This window comes from Octopus bimaculoides, chromosome 5, assembly GCF_046866305.1.
Source record: "Octopus bimaculoides isolate indiv1 chromosome 5, ASM4686630v1, whole genome shotgun sequence".
NCBI lineage: Eukaryota > Metazoa > Mollusca > Cephalopoda > Octopoda > Octopodidae > Octopus > Octopus bimaculoides.
The window spans coordinates 112,711,069-112,725,272 of record NC_142932.1 but is presented as its reverse complement, the minus strand read 5'-3'; the positions used below and the strand labels follow the sequence as shown (position 1 = coordinate 112,725,272).

Here is a 14,204-nt window from a genome sequence, read left to right as displayed (position 1 = left end):
TAGTACGTTCTAACTTATCTATGTTCTTACTAATCATTATTTTTGATGATCTGTATAGTCATCTCTCTCTTTCATTTTTAGACCTCCACTTTCACTTTCTTAAATTCATTTCAGCTGACTTACAAACAAGCAATACAAAGATAATGTTTTAATATTTCTCCCTGTTCTCATGACTCTATTGGAACAATACAATAAGGAAGAAGCTGAGGGTAAAGTTAGGGAAATAGAAGATGTATTTCTTGTTTAAAAAAAAAAAAAGAAGAGAAAAGAGTAGAAAGAAAGTTTTATGATGAAAGTCTGGATTGTGATAATCATGATGTTGTTTAGTTTTTGGTACAGCTCAACATTCATTCCAAAAATTTTGTAGCAAAGAAAGGACCCTTAACCCTTTCAAAATCAAACTGCCTGATTCTATTCTACTTTTGGATCTGTGATACAAATTTCTTGTTTTAAAGAGATCTGCATTAAAGCCTTCCATCAAAATTTCATATTAATTTATGTTCCAAACATCAGTTTAATAATGACAATATTATTTTACGAAATTGTTCATTATTTTCAAAAGTAATCATAATAAAGGTAATGTATTTCAACTGAAGCGGACTCTGGAAACCTTCGGTTGGTAAATTATACTTAAAATCAGATGGCCCGAACACATAAGCAATATGGAGCTATGGCAAAGACCGAATCAAGTTTCAATTAGGGAGCAAATATTTAAGAAAAAGTGGAAGTGGATTGGTAGCACAATTAGAAAGGACACACCAAATATAGCAAGAAGTGCTTTACAGTGGAATCCGGATGGATATAGAAAGAGGGGTAGGCCTAAGAACTCGTGGCATAGATCAACAAAAGGAACTAGAGAAAGGGGGACATTCATGGCAGAGTATAAGTACAGAAGCGAAAAATTATGCAACATGGACTTCAATTATAAGTGGCCTATACTCTGCGTTGGAGGGTTAAAGGCAAGAAAGAAAAAAAATTTCAACTAAAGTGGAGACTCATGGCTTAGTGGTTAGGGTGTTGAACTCATGATTGTAAAATTGCAGTTTCAACACCTGGATTGAGTTATGCTTTGTGTTTTTGAGTAAAACACTTCATTTCATGTTGCTCCAGTCCACTCAGCTGGCAAAAATGAGCAACCCTGCAATGGACAGCACCCTATCAAGGGAGGAATATATACATATACACCTTAGAAAATGAGAAACTGGCCTTGTGCTCCTTACAGAGTAATGTGGACTAACCATTGCAACAGAAATATGGTAAGTGCAAAGGTTAAAAACAAGAAATGGGATGGATGCTAAGCTTTAAATTCATTGATAGTTTTTTTTGGCCGAAGGGTTGGTTGATATTGCAATAATCAGTTTCTACTGCTTTGCGTTCCACTTTCAACTCGTCTGATAAAATAGCATGAATTTGCTTTTGCATCTCTGAGTGGTTGGCGTTAGGAAGGGCATCCAGCTGTAGAAACTCTGCCAAATTAGATTGGAGCCTGGTGTTGCTATCCGGTTTCACCAGTCCTCAGTCAAATCGTCCAACCCATGCTAGCATGGAAAGCGGACGTTAAACGATGATGATGATTTCTAATCTTTAATTTAACCAGCCTAATATGAACTATTATAAAGTGTGAAAGCAAAACTATTAGTGCAAATCAATACATCAAAATCTGCTCTTCAAAATAAAGCACCAGTACATGGATGTAGTTAGATAAAAGTTTGGTCCACATAAGTAACAAAGTTTAAAAATGATTGAAATGGCAATTATTTTTACACCAACTCAATACTTTGCAATAGTCAATAATGAAGCCCCCAATCTAGCCTGCTAGTTGAAATGGAAGCCTATGATACAAAAATTAATTGAAATATTTGCTGGTATTTAATGACATACTTGCTTTTAATCAAGAAATGTATCAGAGCTCTTAAGAACAGGGAGGTATAATCTTATCAGTTTGGTTCATCTTGGATATATTTCATCATCATCATCATCGTCGTTTAACGTCCGCTTTCCATGCTAGCATGGGTTGGACGATTTGACTGAGGACTGGTGAAACCAGATGGCTACACCAGGCTCCAATCTGATTTGGCAGAGTTTCTACAGCTGGATGCCCTTCCTAAAGCCAACCACTCCGAGAGTGTAGTGGATGCTTTTGGGTAATATTGGAAATTAGTAAAGAGATATTGTTGGAGAAGTAAACTTCTATGTGAACAGGTACCAAAGAAAAAAAGTTTCCAGATTTGTAAAAAAAGAAAAAAAAGTAATTGTTTATAAGACCTTCATAATAGATGGAAATGAGGCAAAGGGACTCATGGGTTACGACAGTCAGAAGCAGTGCATTAACACATCCTCACACCTGGTTTGAATGCTTACAACAAAATAAGCTCCATTAAAGACACCCACGGACCAAGTGGTTGTGGTATACTGAATAACAGTTTAGGTCTACCACTCAAGAATGCATACTGCCCATATAATAGGCTTCTGCACAGTTTCTTATTTTTTTTACTGCCCACAAGGGGCTAAACATAGAGGGGACAATCAAGGACAGACAAATGGATTAAGTCGATTATATCGACCCCAGTGCGTAACTGGTACTTATTTAATTGACTCAGAAAGGATGAAAGGCAAAGTCGACCTCGGCGGAATTTGAACTCAGAACGTAACGGCAGACGAAATACCACTAAGCATTTCGCCCGGCATGCTAACGTTTCCGCCAGCTCGCCGCCTTCTGCACAGTTTCTACCTAACCAGTTTCACTCACAAGGATTTAGTATGCTCAAGGTTATGGTAAAAGACAATCGCCCAAAGTGTTGAGTGGTAGGATTGAACCACAAGATTGTGATGTTAACTTGTTAACAATATGGCCACAAAACATAGCTTATTTATTTTAGAAAAGAATGGAACCTGTTATAAAGCACTGTCTTTGACAACGAGTGCAAAATGTCTTCCTTACTGGTAGGAATGGATTCAAAGAGTAAAGAACTACTAGATTGTTATCCAGGATATATCGCCCATAGATGAAGGGATACCATAATGAACATCACGCATCAATGTCCAAGTTCTGCTCTACCACGTGGAACCTTACAGCACAGACCCTTCCCACTTATTCTAATAGACCGTCATTTATATGCTCCCACATCCCGTTTCTATCATGTGCTGTTAACAATGTATGGCAAGGGAGGTAACTACCTATCTACAGGGTGTTCACAAAGTCTGGGTACATGGAGTATATAAAATCATAACAAACAATTAAATATAAGAATTAATAATTTCTTAAAGTATGTGTTAATCCCTGTGTGGGTACATAGAGTAAATAAGATCATAACATAAACAATTAAATATAAGAAATAATAATTTCTTAAAGTATGTGTTAATCTGCATGTACCCAGACTTTGTGGACACCCTGTACAAAACTCAACATCTCAGAATATCACAGACTCAATGGAGAAGACTAGTTTGTTGTGTTTGAACTGAAAGTAGAGGATTTCTTGCACTTGTGTTTCTTAACAGTTATTTTTAAAACAAACAATAAATGTTAATAATAATTTTTTACAAATAATTAAAACAATTTCCATATTTAATTATTTATTCATTGTTGCTAAATTTCCAATAATTTGCAGAGATGAAATGAAATTCTATCACCAGCTGTGTTTCATTAAAATTTCAGAAATTCAATTGATAAAACATTAAAACTAAAGATTTTGGTAAAGGCGTGTTGCCTAACTGTTAGGGTATTGCTCTAATGACTGCAAGATTGTAGCTTTGATTCCACTCAGCTACGAGCAACCCTGTGACAAACTAACGTCCCATTCAGGGGAAAGGTTGTGAGCTCTGTCACTTATTCACCTGAGAAACCGAGTAACTGCTTCTATGAATCCTAGAACATGAGACAGTACTTACTTTTTATTTTTTATAAACACATATCACTGCTGCCTAATGTCCAATGTATAATTTTAAAATTACTCTTTCAAATCCTGGATTCTGTGTTTGTGTACTAACAACAGTCATCTTGCTATCAATTCACAGATTCATTTTTCACTTTTTGAGATAATTTGTTGGTAAATTATTTTTATTGCAATTTATGTTTAATGAATACTAATTAACATTTTATCATTTGTGATGTTAGGATCTGAGCCGGTCATACTGCGGATTTAGTGAGGCAAATGTGTTGCATTTCACTAAAGACATCTCTGCTGCCGTTGCTTATCTTCATACACAGCAAATTGTTCACCGTGACATAAAACCAGAAAACATTGTACTTAAGGAAATAGACAATAAGGTGAGAGTTCTATGTTATTAATATTTTTTAACTTTTGCAAGTGACAAAATTTTTGTAGCTTGCTTAATAACCACATGGTTCTGGGTTCAGTCCCACTGCATGGCACCTTGGGCAAGTGTCTTCTACTGTAACCTTGTACTGACCAAGGCTTTGTGAGTGAATTTGGTAGACAGAAACTGAAAGAAGCCCGTTGTGTGTGTGTATATATGTGTATATATATATATATATATATATACACGTGTGTGTGTGTGTACGTATATATTTGTGTGTCTGTGTTTGTATCCCCCCCCAATCTCTTGACAACCAATGTTGGTGTGTTTACATCCCCATAACTTAGCAGTTCGGCAAAAGAGACCAGTAGAATAGGTACTAGGCTTACAAAGAATAAGTCCTAGGGTTGATTTGTTTGACTGAAGGTGGTGCTCCAGCATGGCCACTGTCAAATGACTGAAACAAATAAAAGAGTTGATAATTGTGTCCATGCATAACCTACTCGTCCTTTCCTTAAAATGTTACAGTTTTATGTATGTGTGTGTGTGAGAGAGAGGGGGGGAAGAGTGAGAGAATTGGAGAGTGAATTGCTTCATAAATCTTTTCACTCCTCTTTCTCTTCCTTCTCCTCATTGTTTACCACTCTGGTGCAGCACTGATTGCTGTAGAAACCCACACACACACACATTACTTGCTTTACATTTAGCAGTGTGTTTTGCCGTTTCTTTCAGTTGTTGTTGATGCTTTTAGGTCTATATATACCCTGCTCATTGAGTAGTTTTTTTTTAAGGGATATCTGACACTACATGATCCTTTCTTTATTTAAACATTGGGATATGATTTGAGGGTGATTTGGTTGGTATTTCTAGCAGATAGAGCAACTACAGAGATGCTTTCATTACTTCAAGCATGAAACTGATGTTGCTGTTGTTTAGTTCCAGATGTTCCTTAAGCGAAGAAATCTATGTTCATAGGTTTATCTTTTTCAGGAGGTATTTAACACTATCTTATCTGATGTGTCCTTTCCTTAGAATGTGATTTGAAATTTGGCTGCTATTCTCAGCTAATCAAATGACCATGTTGAGGTTCCCTGCTCAACTTGAGTTTATATCTTTTAGTATATGTGTGGAATTGAAAACATGTCTCACACACACACACTTACATGTATGTGTGTCTGTGATTTTTTTTTGAGATATTTTTGGGGGAATAAGTATTAAGTATCTCATATGCCATCAAATATGGTATATACTAGTGTTATTGCAATATTTTAAGTCAAAAATTTTCTTGTTCTGTACTTTGTTGTTGTTGTTTGTTCCTTCTTGAGCCATGCCTGGCTCATAAGGGTTGATTTCATTAGCTTATAGGTTCACCACCTGGACAGAATGCCTGTCTGTCACAGGTGAGCTGCTAGATGCAGGAGGAAAGAGTGAGAGAAAGTTGTGATGAAAGAATCAGCAGAAGTTCGCCATTACCTTCTGCTGGAGCTACATGGAGCTTAGGTGTTTCGCTCATAAACACACATATTGCCTGTTCTGAGATTCAAACCCATGATCCCTTGACCGCAAGTCTGCTGCTGTAACCACTAGGTCATGTACCTCTACTCTGTACTTTACCAGATGTAGTAAGTTCTCCTGAACTTTTCCAAGTGTAATAAATTGTCCTGTAATTTTTCAGGTTTATAATCTTAAGAATATTATTTTTCTTGCTTGCATTTTTCCATGTAATAATATATATAACTCCTACCAAATATGTTGAGTGCCACTCACTTGTGTGTGTATATATCATTGATGTAAATTTTATTTGAGTGTTTGTATTTTTTAACTGATATTTTTTTATTTATTTTACAGGTTGTTTACAAATTAATTGATCTTGGATATGCTAAAGATCTTAATCAAGGAAGTGTATGCAAGTCATTTGTTGGAACACTTATATATGTAGTAAGTGTTACTCTTTTTTTTTTTTTTTTTTTGTGGGGTGGCAGTGTAGGAAAGCTATTGAAAAATAAAATCTATAGTATCAAAATTAAAAAGCTCTACAACCATGGTTTTTGTTAAAGGTAGGTTATTACTCAGATTTGCATTCATCGTCATCGTTTAACGTCTGCTTTCCATGCTAGCATGGGTTGGACGATTTGACTGAGGACTGGTGAAACCAGATGGCTACACCTGGCTCCAATCTGATTTGGCAGAGTTTCTACAGCTGGATGTCCTTCCTATTGCCAACCACTCTGAGAGTGTAGTGGGTGCTTTTTACATGCCACTGGCACGAAGGCCAGTCAGGCGGTACTGGCAACGGCCACACTCAAAATGGTGTATTTTACGTGCCACCTGCCCAGTCCAGCGGCACTGGCAACGATCTCGCTCGAATGACTTTTCACGTGCCACCGGCACAAGTGCCAGGAAGGCGACGCTGGTAACAATCACGCTCGAACAATGCTCGTAGCGCTCCACTGGTACAGGTGCCATCACGATTTTGCTTTCGCTTGCACCAACAGGTCTTCGCAAGCCGAGTTAAGTGTCCAATGAAGGAGACGTTGGCATGGGTGCCAGTCGTCGTATTGGATCTTTCTGATTTGGCGGGCGCCACTTATTGTTTATGTTTTATTTAGTGTGTTTTCTACCGAAACACTTTAAAACTTCGTATACTTGTATATTTTGTCTTATAGAACAGAAAAAAATTTTTATATTCGAAGCTATTTCATATTAAAAGTTGTCGCACTTTGGCAATTCCAACCAATCACCGACGTCCACTGAGGTGAAAACAACCACTGCTGTGGAATGCAAACAACACGCTCCAGCAGTGCAATGGGATCCCTTCCCCTGAATAAAACTAGTGCCGCTGCTTGTCAACAACAACCATCGGCGGCATTGTTTGAGAATATTAGTATCTGTTAATACTAAGAGAGCTAAAACAGTGTGCAAAGAAAAACATTTTTTACTGTCTTCTTAGATTATTAGATGATGAAATATAAGCAATGACTTGCTGTAAGTTACAAATTTCAGTCTTTGAAAACTTTGGTTATTGCTTACATAAATTATTTCAGAGTACTATTGTGTTTATATTTCAGGCTCCAGAACTTTATCGGAAAGAACAGTATACTCATACAGCTGACTACTGGTCATTAGGGACTGTTATATTCGAGATTATTACTGGTTACCAACCCTTCCTTCCTACTTACTCACCTGTTAAATGGTCAGTATTATTACGACAATAAAGTAATATGTATATTTGTTTTTTTTCTTTTTTAATCTTTTTTTTTTCAGTTAAGAGGGAAGGGCAGTGCCCATGACCTTTTACGGGGCTTCAAAGATTTGTGGGAGACAGGTAGAAAGAAACCTAGGACTGGCCCACATTCTTGCAACAGAATGGACTCTACTAAAGCATGCAAGGGCCAGGTGGTGCTGCTAACCCCACACTCCTCATTGTTTTAGCATTTACATACATGTGTGTGTTTGTGTATCTTTATTTTGACATTGTGTGACAGTCATGAGGGTCGTTGTTATACAAATAGTGTCATTGATTTCCAATATTCTCCAAAAACATTCCTAATCATTGGAAAATATTACTTCCATTGATGACAGGAATAGCATCTAGTCATAGAAAATCTGCCTCAGTAAACCCTGTTCAAGCATGGAGAAGTTGATGCTAAAATTATGAAGATATATATATATATATATATATATATCATCATCATAATCATCATCGTTTGATTATGCTAGCATGGGTTGGACAATTTGACTGTGGACTGGCAAGCCAGAAGGCTGCACCAGGCTCCAGTCTGATCTGGCAGAGTTTCTACAGCTGGATGCCCTTCCTAATGCCAACCACTCCGAGAGTGTAGTGGGTGCTTTTACGTGCCACTGGCACAAGGGCCAGTCACATGGTACTGGCAACGGCCTCGCTCAAAAGATGTTTTTTACGTGCCACCTGCACAGGAACCAGTCCAGCGGCACAGGCAATGACCACTCAAATAATTTTCTAATGTGCCACCAGCACATATATATATATATATTATATACACACACAATGGACTTCTTTTTAGTTTAGTTTCTGTCGACCAAATTCACTCACAAGGCTTTGGTTATCCCATGATGATAATTGCCCAAACTGCTTTGCCATGGAATTGAACCCAAAACCTCATAGTCGGGAAGCAAGTTTCTTAACCACACAGTTACACCTGCATTAGGAAAGCTGGGAATGCCTTTCTTACAGCTATTTTAATGTTGAACAACACCTACAACAACCTATACATGTTATGGGACATACTCATACACTTTGAACACAGGAATAACTTTTTTTTTCAAACTGTCTAAAAACTCCAGGGTTTTGAATTCATTTCTTTAATTCACTAACAACTGGCTGACTTCTACAGTTGTTAAGTTGATTGAAAGTAAACACTGATTCTCTCTTACATATATTTTATTGTAAATATAAAAGCTCCTCTACTTGCCCAAGGTGCCATGTAGTGGGACTGAACCCAGAACCATGTGGCTGGAAAGCAAACTTCTTATCACACAGCCACACACTACTTTCCAATACATACTGTCACTTGTTTCTTTGAGTCTTACTCATCATCATTGTCATTTAATGCCCGCTTTCCATGCTGGCATGGGTTGGATGATTTGACTGAGGGCTGGCAAACCAGGAGGCTGCACCAGGAGGCTGCACCAGGAGGCTGCACCAGGCTCCAATCTGATCTGGCAAAGTTTCTGCAGCTGGATACCCTTCCTAACACCAACCACTCCGAGAGTGTAGTAGGTATTTTTGACATGCGACTGGCATGAGGGCCAGTCAGGCAGTACTGGCATTGACCGCACTTGAATGGTGCTTTTTATGTGCCACTGGCACGGGAGCCATCAAGCTGCTCTGGCAACGACCATGCTTCACTGGTGCTTTTTACGTCCCACTGGCACAGGATCAGTCAGCCAGCACTGGCAACGACCATGCTAGAATGGCGTTTTTGACATACCACCGGCACGGGAGCCAATCAGGCGGCACTGGAAACAACCATGCTCACATGGTGCTTTTTATGTGCCACTGACATGGGTGCCATATAACTGAATATGGTTGTGCTTTTAAAGAAACAATTTAATTTATTTCAATATTTTATAGGTATGAAGAAGTTAATAAGAAAAAAGATGATCACATATCTGTACAATGTATGCCTGATAGAAGCATTCATTTCTCATCAGAACTTCCTAAATGTATTAAGCTTTGCAGGTAAGTTTGAAAATAATTTGTTACTTGGTATTATTTGTTACTTTGATAATCCATTCAGGTAATGAATTGGCAAAATCCTTAGTACTTTGGACAAAATGTTTCTAGTATTTAGTTACAGCAGTTAATGTCCTGAGTTCTAATTACATCATGATCAGTTTTACCTTTTATCCTTCTGGGTTTAGTAAAATAATATAGTTTCAAGCGAGGAAGCATTTTGATATTTCTCTCTGTAAGGCATCTGTGATAATGACTAGAATTATGAAAGAAGATCAGAACCAATTGACAAATAAAAAATAAAGAAGTGAAGCACAACTAAATATGTTTTAACACATGATTTCCTATCAGGAATCTTGCATACTAAATGCAAAAATGAGATAAATACAGAATTCCTCTGAATTTGGTAGTAATTGTTGTGTTGTATTATTGTTTTTTTTAAATACTATTTTACCTCAATTATAACTGTTGTCAAATCACTAAATTTGCTGTCTCTCACCATGTTTTATTTTATTGCAATCATGACAGTCTCCACCCACCCCATTATCATCATCATCGTCATTTAACGTCTGTTGTCCATGCTGGGGCATGGGTTGAATGGTTTGACTGGGCTGGCACACTGGAAGGCTACACCAGGTTCCAGTCTGATTTGGCATGGTTTTCTACAGCTGGAAGCCCTTCCTACTGCCAACCACTCCAAGAGTGTAATGAGTGCTTTTACATGCCTCCGGCATGGGTGCCATTTGCGTATCTGCCACGACTGCAATTTTGCTCAGCTTGATGGATCTCCTTCTCAAGCACAATATAATGCTAAAGGTTTTGGTCATTGCCTCTGTGAGGCCCAACACTTGAAAGGAACTCGGCCACTTTGGCTCCACGAGGCCCAACACTGGAAAGGAACTCAGTCACTATGCCTCCATGAGGTTGTATTCATTTTTATCATCCAGTGTTAAGGCTGCTTCTGCTGGTGCCACATTAAAAGCACTCATGCTGGTGCCATGTAGAAGCGCTCATGAGGTGCCACATTAAAAGCACCCAACTCGCACTGTAAAGTGGTTGGCATTAGGAAGGGCATTCATTCATAGAAATCAAGCCAAATCAGACTGGAATCTGGTGCAGCTCTCCAGTTTGTCAGCTCCAGTCAAACCATCCAAATTATGCCAGCATGGAAAATGGACATTAAAGGATGAGGATAATGGTGATTCATTTGATATCATACATGTGTGGATGTATATGTGCACGTGCACACACACACACACACACATATATATATATATAGCTCTTTGATGCAAACAGAAGTAAGAGTTCCTTGAAATTTTATATGTCTGTCTTTATTCTTGCAACCATGTTGGGGCATCACCTTAAGGGTTTAGACAAACAAATCAATCTCGGTACCTTTTTTTTTTTTTTTCTTTTAACCCTGATACTTAAAATCTGTCTATCAGCCTCTTTTGCCAAACCACTAACTTATGGGAACATAACCTAACACTGGTTGTCAGGTGGAGGATAGGGTGGGGACAAATACAAATCCACACACACACACACACACACACACACACACACACACACACACATATATGTGATAGGCTTCTTCATAGCTTCTATCAAACTCTCTCAAAAGGCATTGATCAGCCCAGGGCTATTGTAGAAGACATTGGCTATAGTGCCATGCAGTGGGACTCAATCCAAAGCTGCATGGTTGCAAAGCAAGCTTCTTAACCCCACAGCCACACCCGCACTGCAGCCTAATTGGTATGTACATTATTTACATTATTTACATTGGATGGCTATGTGTCCTCATCTTGTTTGTTGTTACCACAACGTCTCAGCTGATTTTACTCTCCAACCTTCATCAGGTGTCCTGGTAGAATTTTGAAGCCAACAAACAAAATGAGGACACATATCCGTCCAATGTGAATAATGTAAATAATGTTCAGAATTTCTCATCTTTAAATTACAGAACACTACTTACTATGCTTTTGCAACACCCACCTCCACTACTGATTAAGTCACCTGGGTACGTCTAGTGAGTTGTCTCAACATTTGAAATAATCTACCTCATGGGGTCTCTTACTCTGACTATTTCTGTGCATCAACTGCTTATGTAGTCCTCTGTCAGCCTGCATGTTACTCTCCTGCATCTTTTTCCGAGTCATAGTTTACATTATGGCAACAAATGTTCTTCTCTCAATCTCTTCCTTTCTATTTAACCATTTAGCATTTAAACCAAACCATATCTGGCCAAAATATTCTACCTGTTTTATTATCAAATAGGGCAGATATGGTTTCGTATGTGTATTTCGTGTGCAAGATTCTTGATGTGGATACGTGTGTTGAAAGAAATACAATTAAACCTTGGGAGAGGCATTATGCTGGTAATAAACGCACGCACTAGTTCAGTCCTTTATTAATTTATAAGCAGTATTTAGTTTTTTGTTAAATCATTTCATTGCACTCTTGCAATCTCTTCAGTAACAAAAAACTAATTACTGTTTATAAATTAATAAAGGACTGAACCAGTGCATGTGTTTATTACCGGCATAATGCCTCTCCCAAGGTTTAATTGTAGATATGGTTTGTTTTTCATACTTACTCTACAATATCATTCTAATAATATAATAATCACTTGATTGAAATCTCGATGCTTTGAGATAATGCATAATTAATTCAAAACAATGTGAATGAATAAGTGTTACATTTGAGAGAGTAATCTAAATGCTAAAGGGTTAAATATAATACTGATCAAACATCTCCATTTTCATTATCAGAAGTATTTTATGTCTTCTTGTGAATAGTTTTATACTATTAATTCTTTTTATATGAAATTGATGAGATCAAACTTATTTCTATTATTCTACAGCCCCCTAAAACAAAGCTTTGAAAAATGGTTAAAGACAATGCTTTTGTGGGATGCTGATGCTCGTGGCAATGACAGTAAAGAGAAATCTAGTAAACAGTGGTGTTTCCAGCAATTAGAGAAAATACTAGAATCTCAGGTATTCAGTTATGTGTGCTATAGTTTGTTAAGCACTTTTTTCTCTGTAATTTTTTGCGAATTGATCTATAACCAGTACAGAACTAAAGGACTAAATTATTCATCTTTTATATGTTTTAGTCATTGGACTGTTACCATGCTAGGGCACTGCTTTGATGGGTCAAAGAAATCAACCTTAATACCTTTTTTTTTTTTTTTCAAGTCTTGTAATTTTTCTAGTTGTCTCTTTAACCAAACCACTTAGTAATGGGAACATAAACAAACCAGTACTTGTTGTCAAGCAGTAAGGAGAGACAAAGATACACACACACACACACACACACATATATATTGTCGCCATTTTATATTTTCAATTTCACGCATGCGCATTGTTTGTTTTTGATTTTGTCAACTATACAGTATAGTAGGGTCAGTTGGGCACCGTTTGTGAGAAAAACAGCACCATGATGCAATTCACTCTGCCAGAAATTTGGAAACGCTATGCTGTACTGTTTGACATTTGCTCCAGAAGCTCCAATACGGACATTTCAGAGTGTTTGGGTGTCAATCTAAGGATATGTACTGAGAGTGATAAAAATCAAACATCCAGTCAATATCATGGTGTTTGGAGTGATCACTAGCAATGGCAGCGTTATGCCTTCATTCATCTACCTACACAGCCTCAAACTCAACACATAGGCCTACATCAAGTGCCTGGAGGAGGTAGTGCTGCCCTGGATCAAGAGGGTGGCTGCTGGAAGACCCTATGTCTGGCAACAGGACTCTGCACCATGTCACACAAGAACACAGTCATGGCTGTCAGACAATTTCTATGACCACATCACCCCTAACATCTAGCCACCTAACTCTCCAGACTGCAACTCTGTTGATTATTGTGTGTAGGGCGTAGTTGAGCGAGAAACCAACAAAACCCCTTGTAATACCAAAGATGAACTGAAGGCAAGGATTATGGCAGCATTCACAAAATTAAACAAGGAAACCATCCAGAAGAGTTGCAGGAGATTCCAAAGTAGTCTGCAGGCCATGGCTGAAGCCAATGGCAATTTTTATTGAATAAATTTACTCTTTAGTATTTCAAGATGCTTTTATGGGATTTTGGTAAATATATCTGTTAAAATGAGATGTCAGTGTTATTTTCATTTTTGCTAATAACAAAATGATACTAGTTATCATATGGAAAATGGACATTAAATGGTGATGATGTTGTTGGTGGTGGCAGCATGTATTGTGTGTGTGTGTGTGTATATATATATATATATATATATATATATATCATCATCATCATCATCATCATCGTTTAACAGCCGCTTTCCATGTTGGCATGGGTTGGATGATTTGACTGAGGACTGGCGAACCAGATGGCTGCACCAGGCTCCAATCTGATCTGGCAGAGTTTCTACACCAGCCACTCTGAGAGTGTAGTGGGTGCTTTTCGTGCCACCGGCACAAGGGCCAGTCAGGCAGTACTGGCAATGGCCACGCTCAAATGATGTTTTTTACGTGCCATATATATATATATATATATATATATATATGATACACACACACACACACACACACTTTGTCAAGAAGTTTGCTTCTCAGTCATATAATCCCACATTCGATCCCAGTGTTTTCTGCTATAGCCATGTGAGTAAAATTTGGTTGCTGGAAACTCCACAGGTCATTGTGTGCCTGCCTCTCTCTCTCTCTTTCATGTGTGTGTGTTTGACTATACTGGTATAAACACCATAAATA

At 37.9% G+C, this 14,204-nt stretch overlaps 1 protein-coding gene across 2 annotated transcripts in view; it reads left to right on the top strand.

Annotated features, from left to right (window-relative positions):
• The window catches only part of LOC106868427 (inhibitor of nuclear factor kappa-B kinase subunit beta), a 58,413-nt gene that overhangs the window by 18,992 nt on the left and 25,217 nt on the right, over positions 1-14,204 (top strand). For both annotated transcript variants that reach the window (XM_014913675.3, XM_089352964.1), the window contains exons 5-9: positions 4,115-4,267; positions 6,106-6,195; positions 7,326-7,450; positions 9,371-9,478; positions 12,333-12,468. In XM_014913675.3, coding sequence (XP_014769161.2) covers positions 4,115-4,267; positions 6,106-6,195; positions 7,326-7,450; positions 9,371-9,478; positions 12,333-12,468 — 612 coding nt within the window. The remainder of the gene's footprint in view (positions 1-4,114; positions 4,268-6,105; positions 6,196-7,325; positions 7,451-9,370; positions 9,479-12,332; positions 12,469-14,204) is intronic.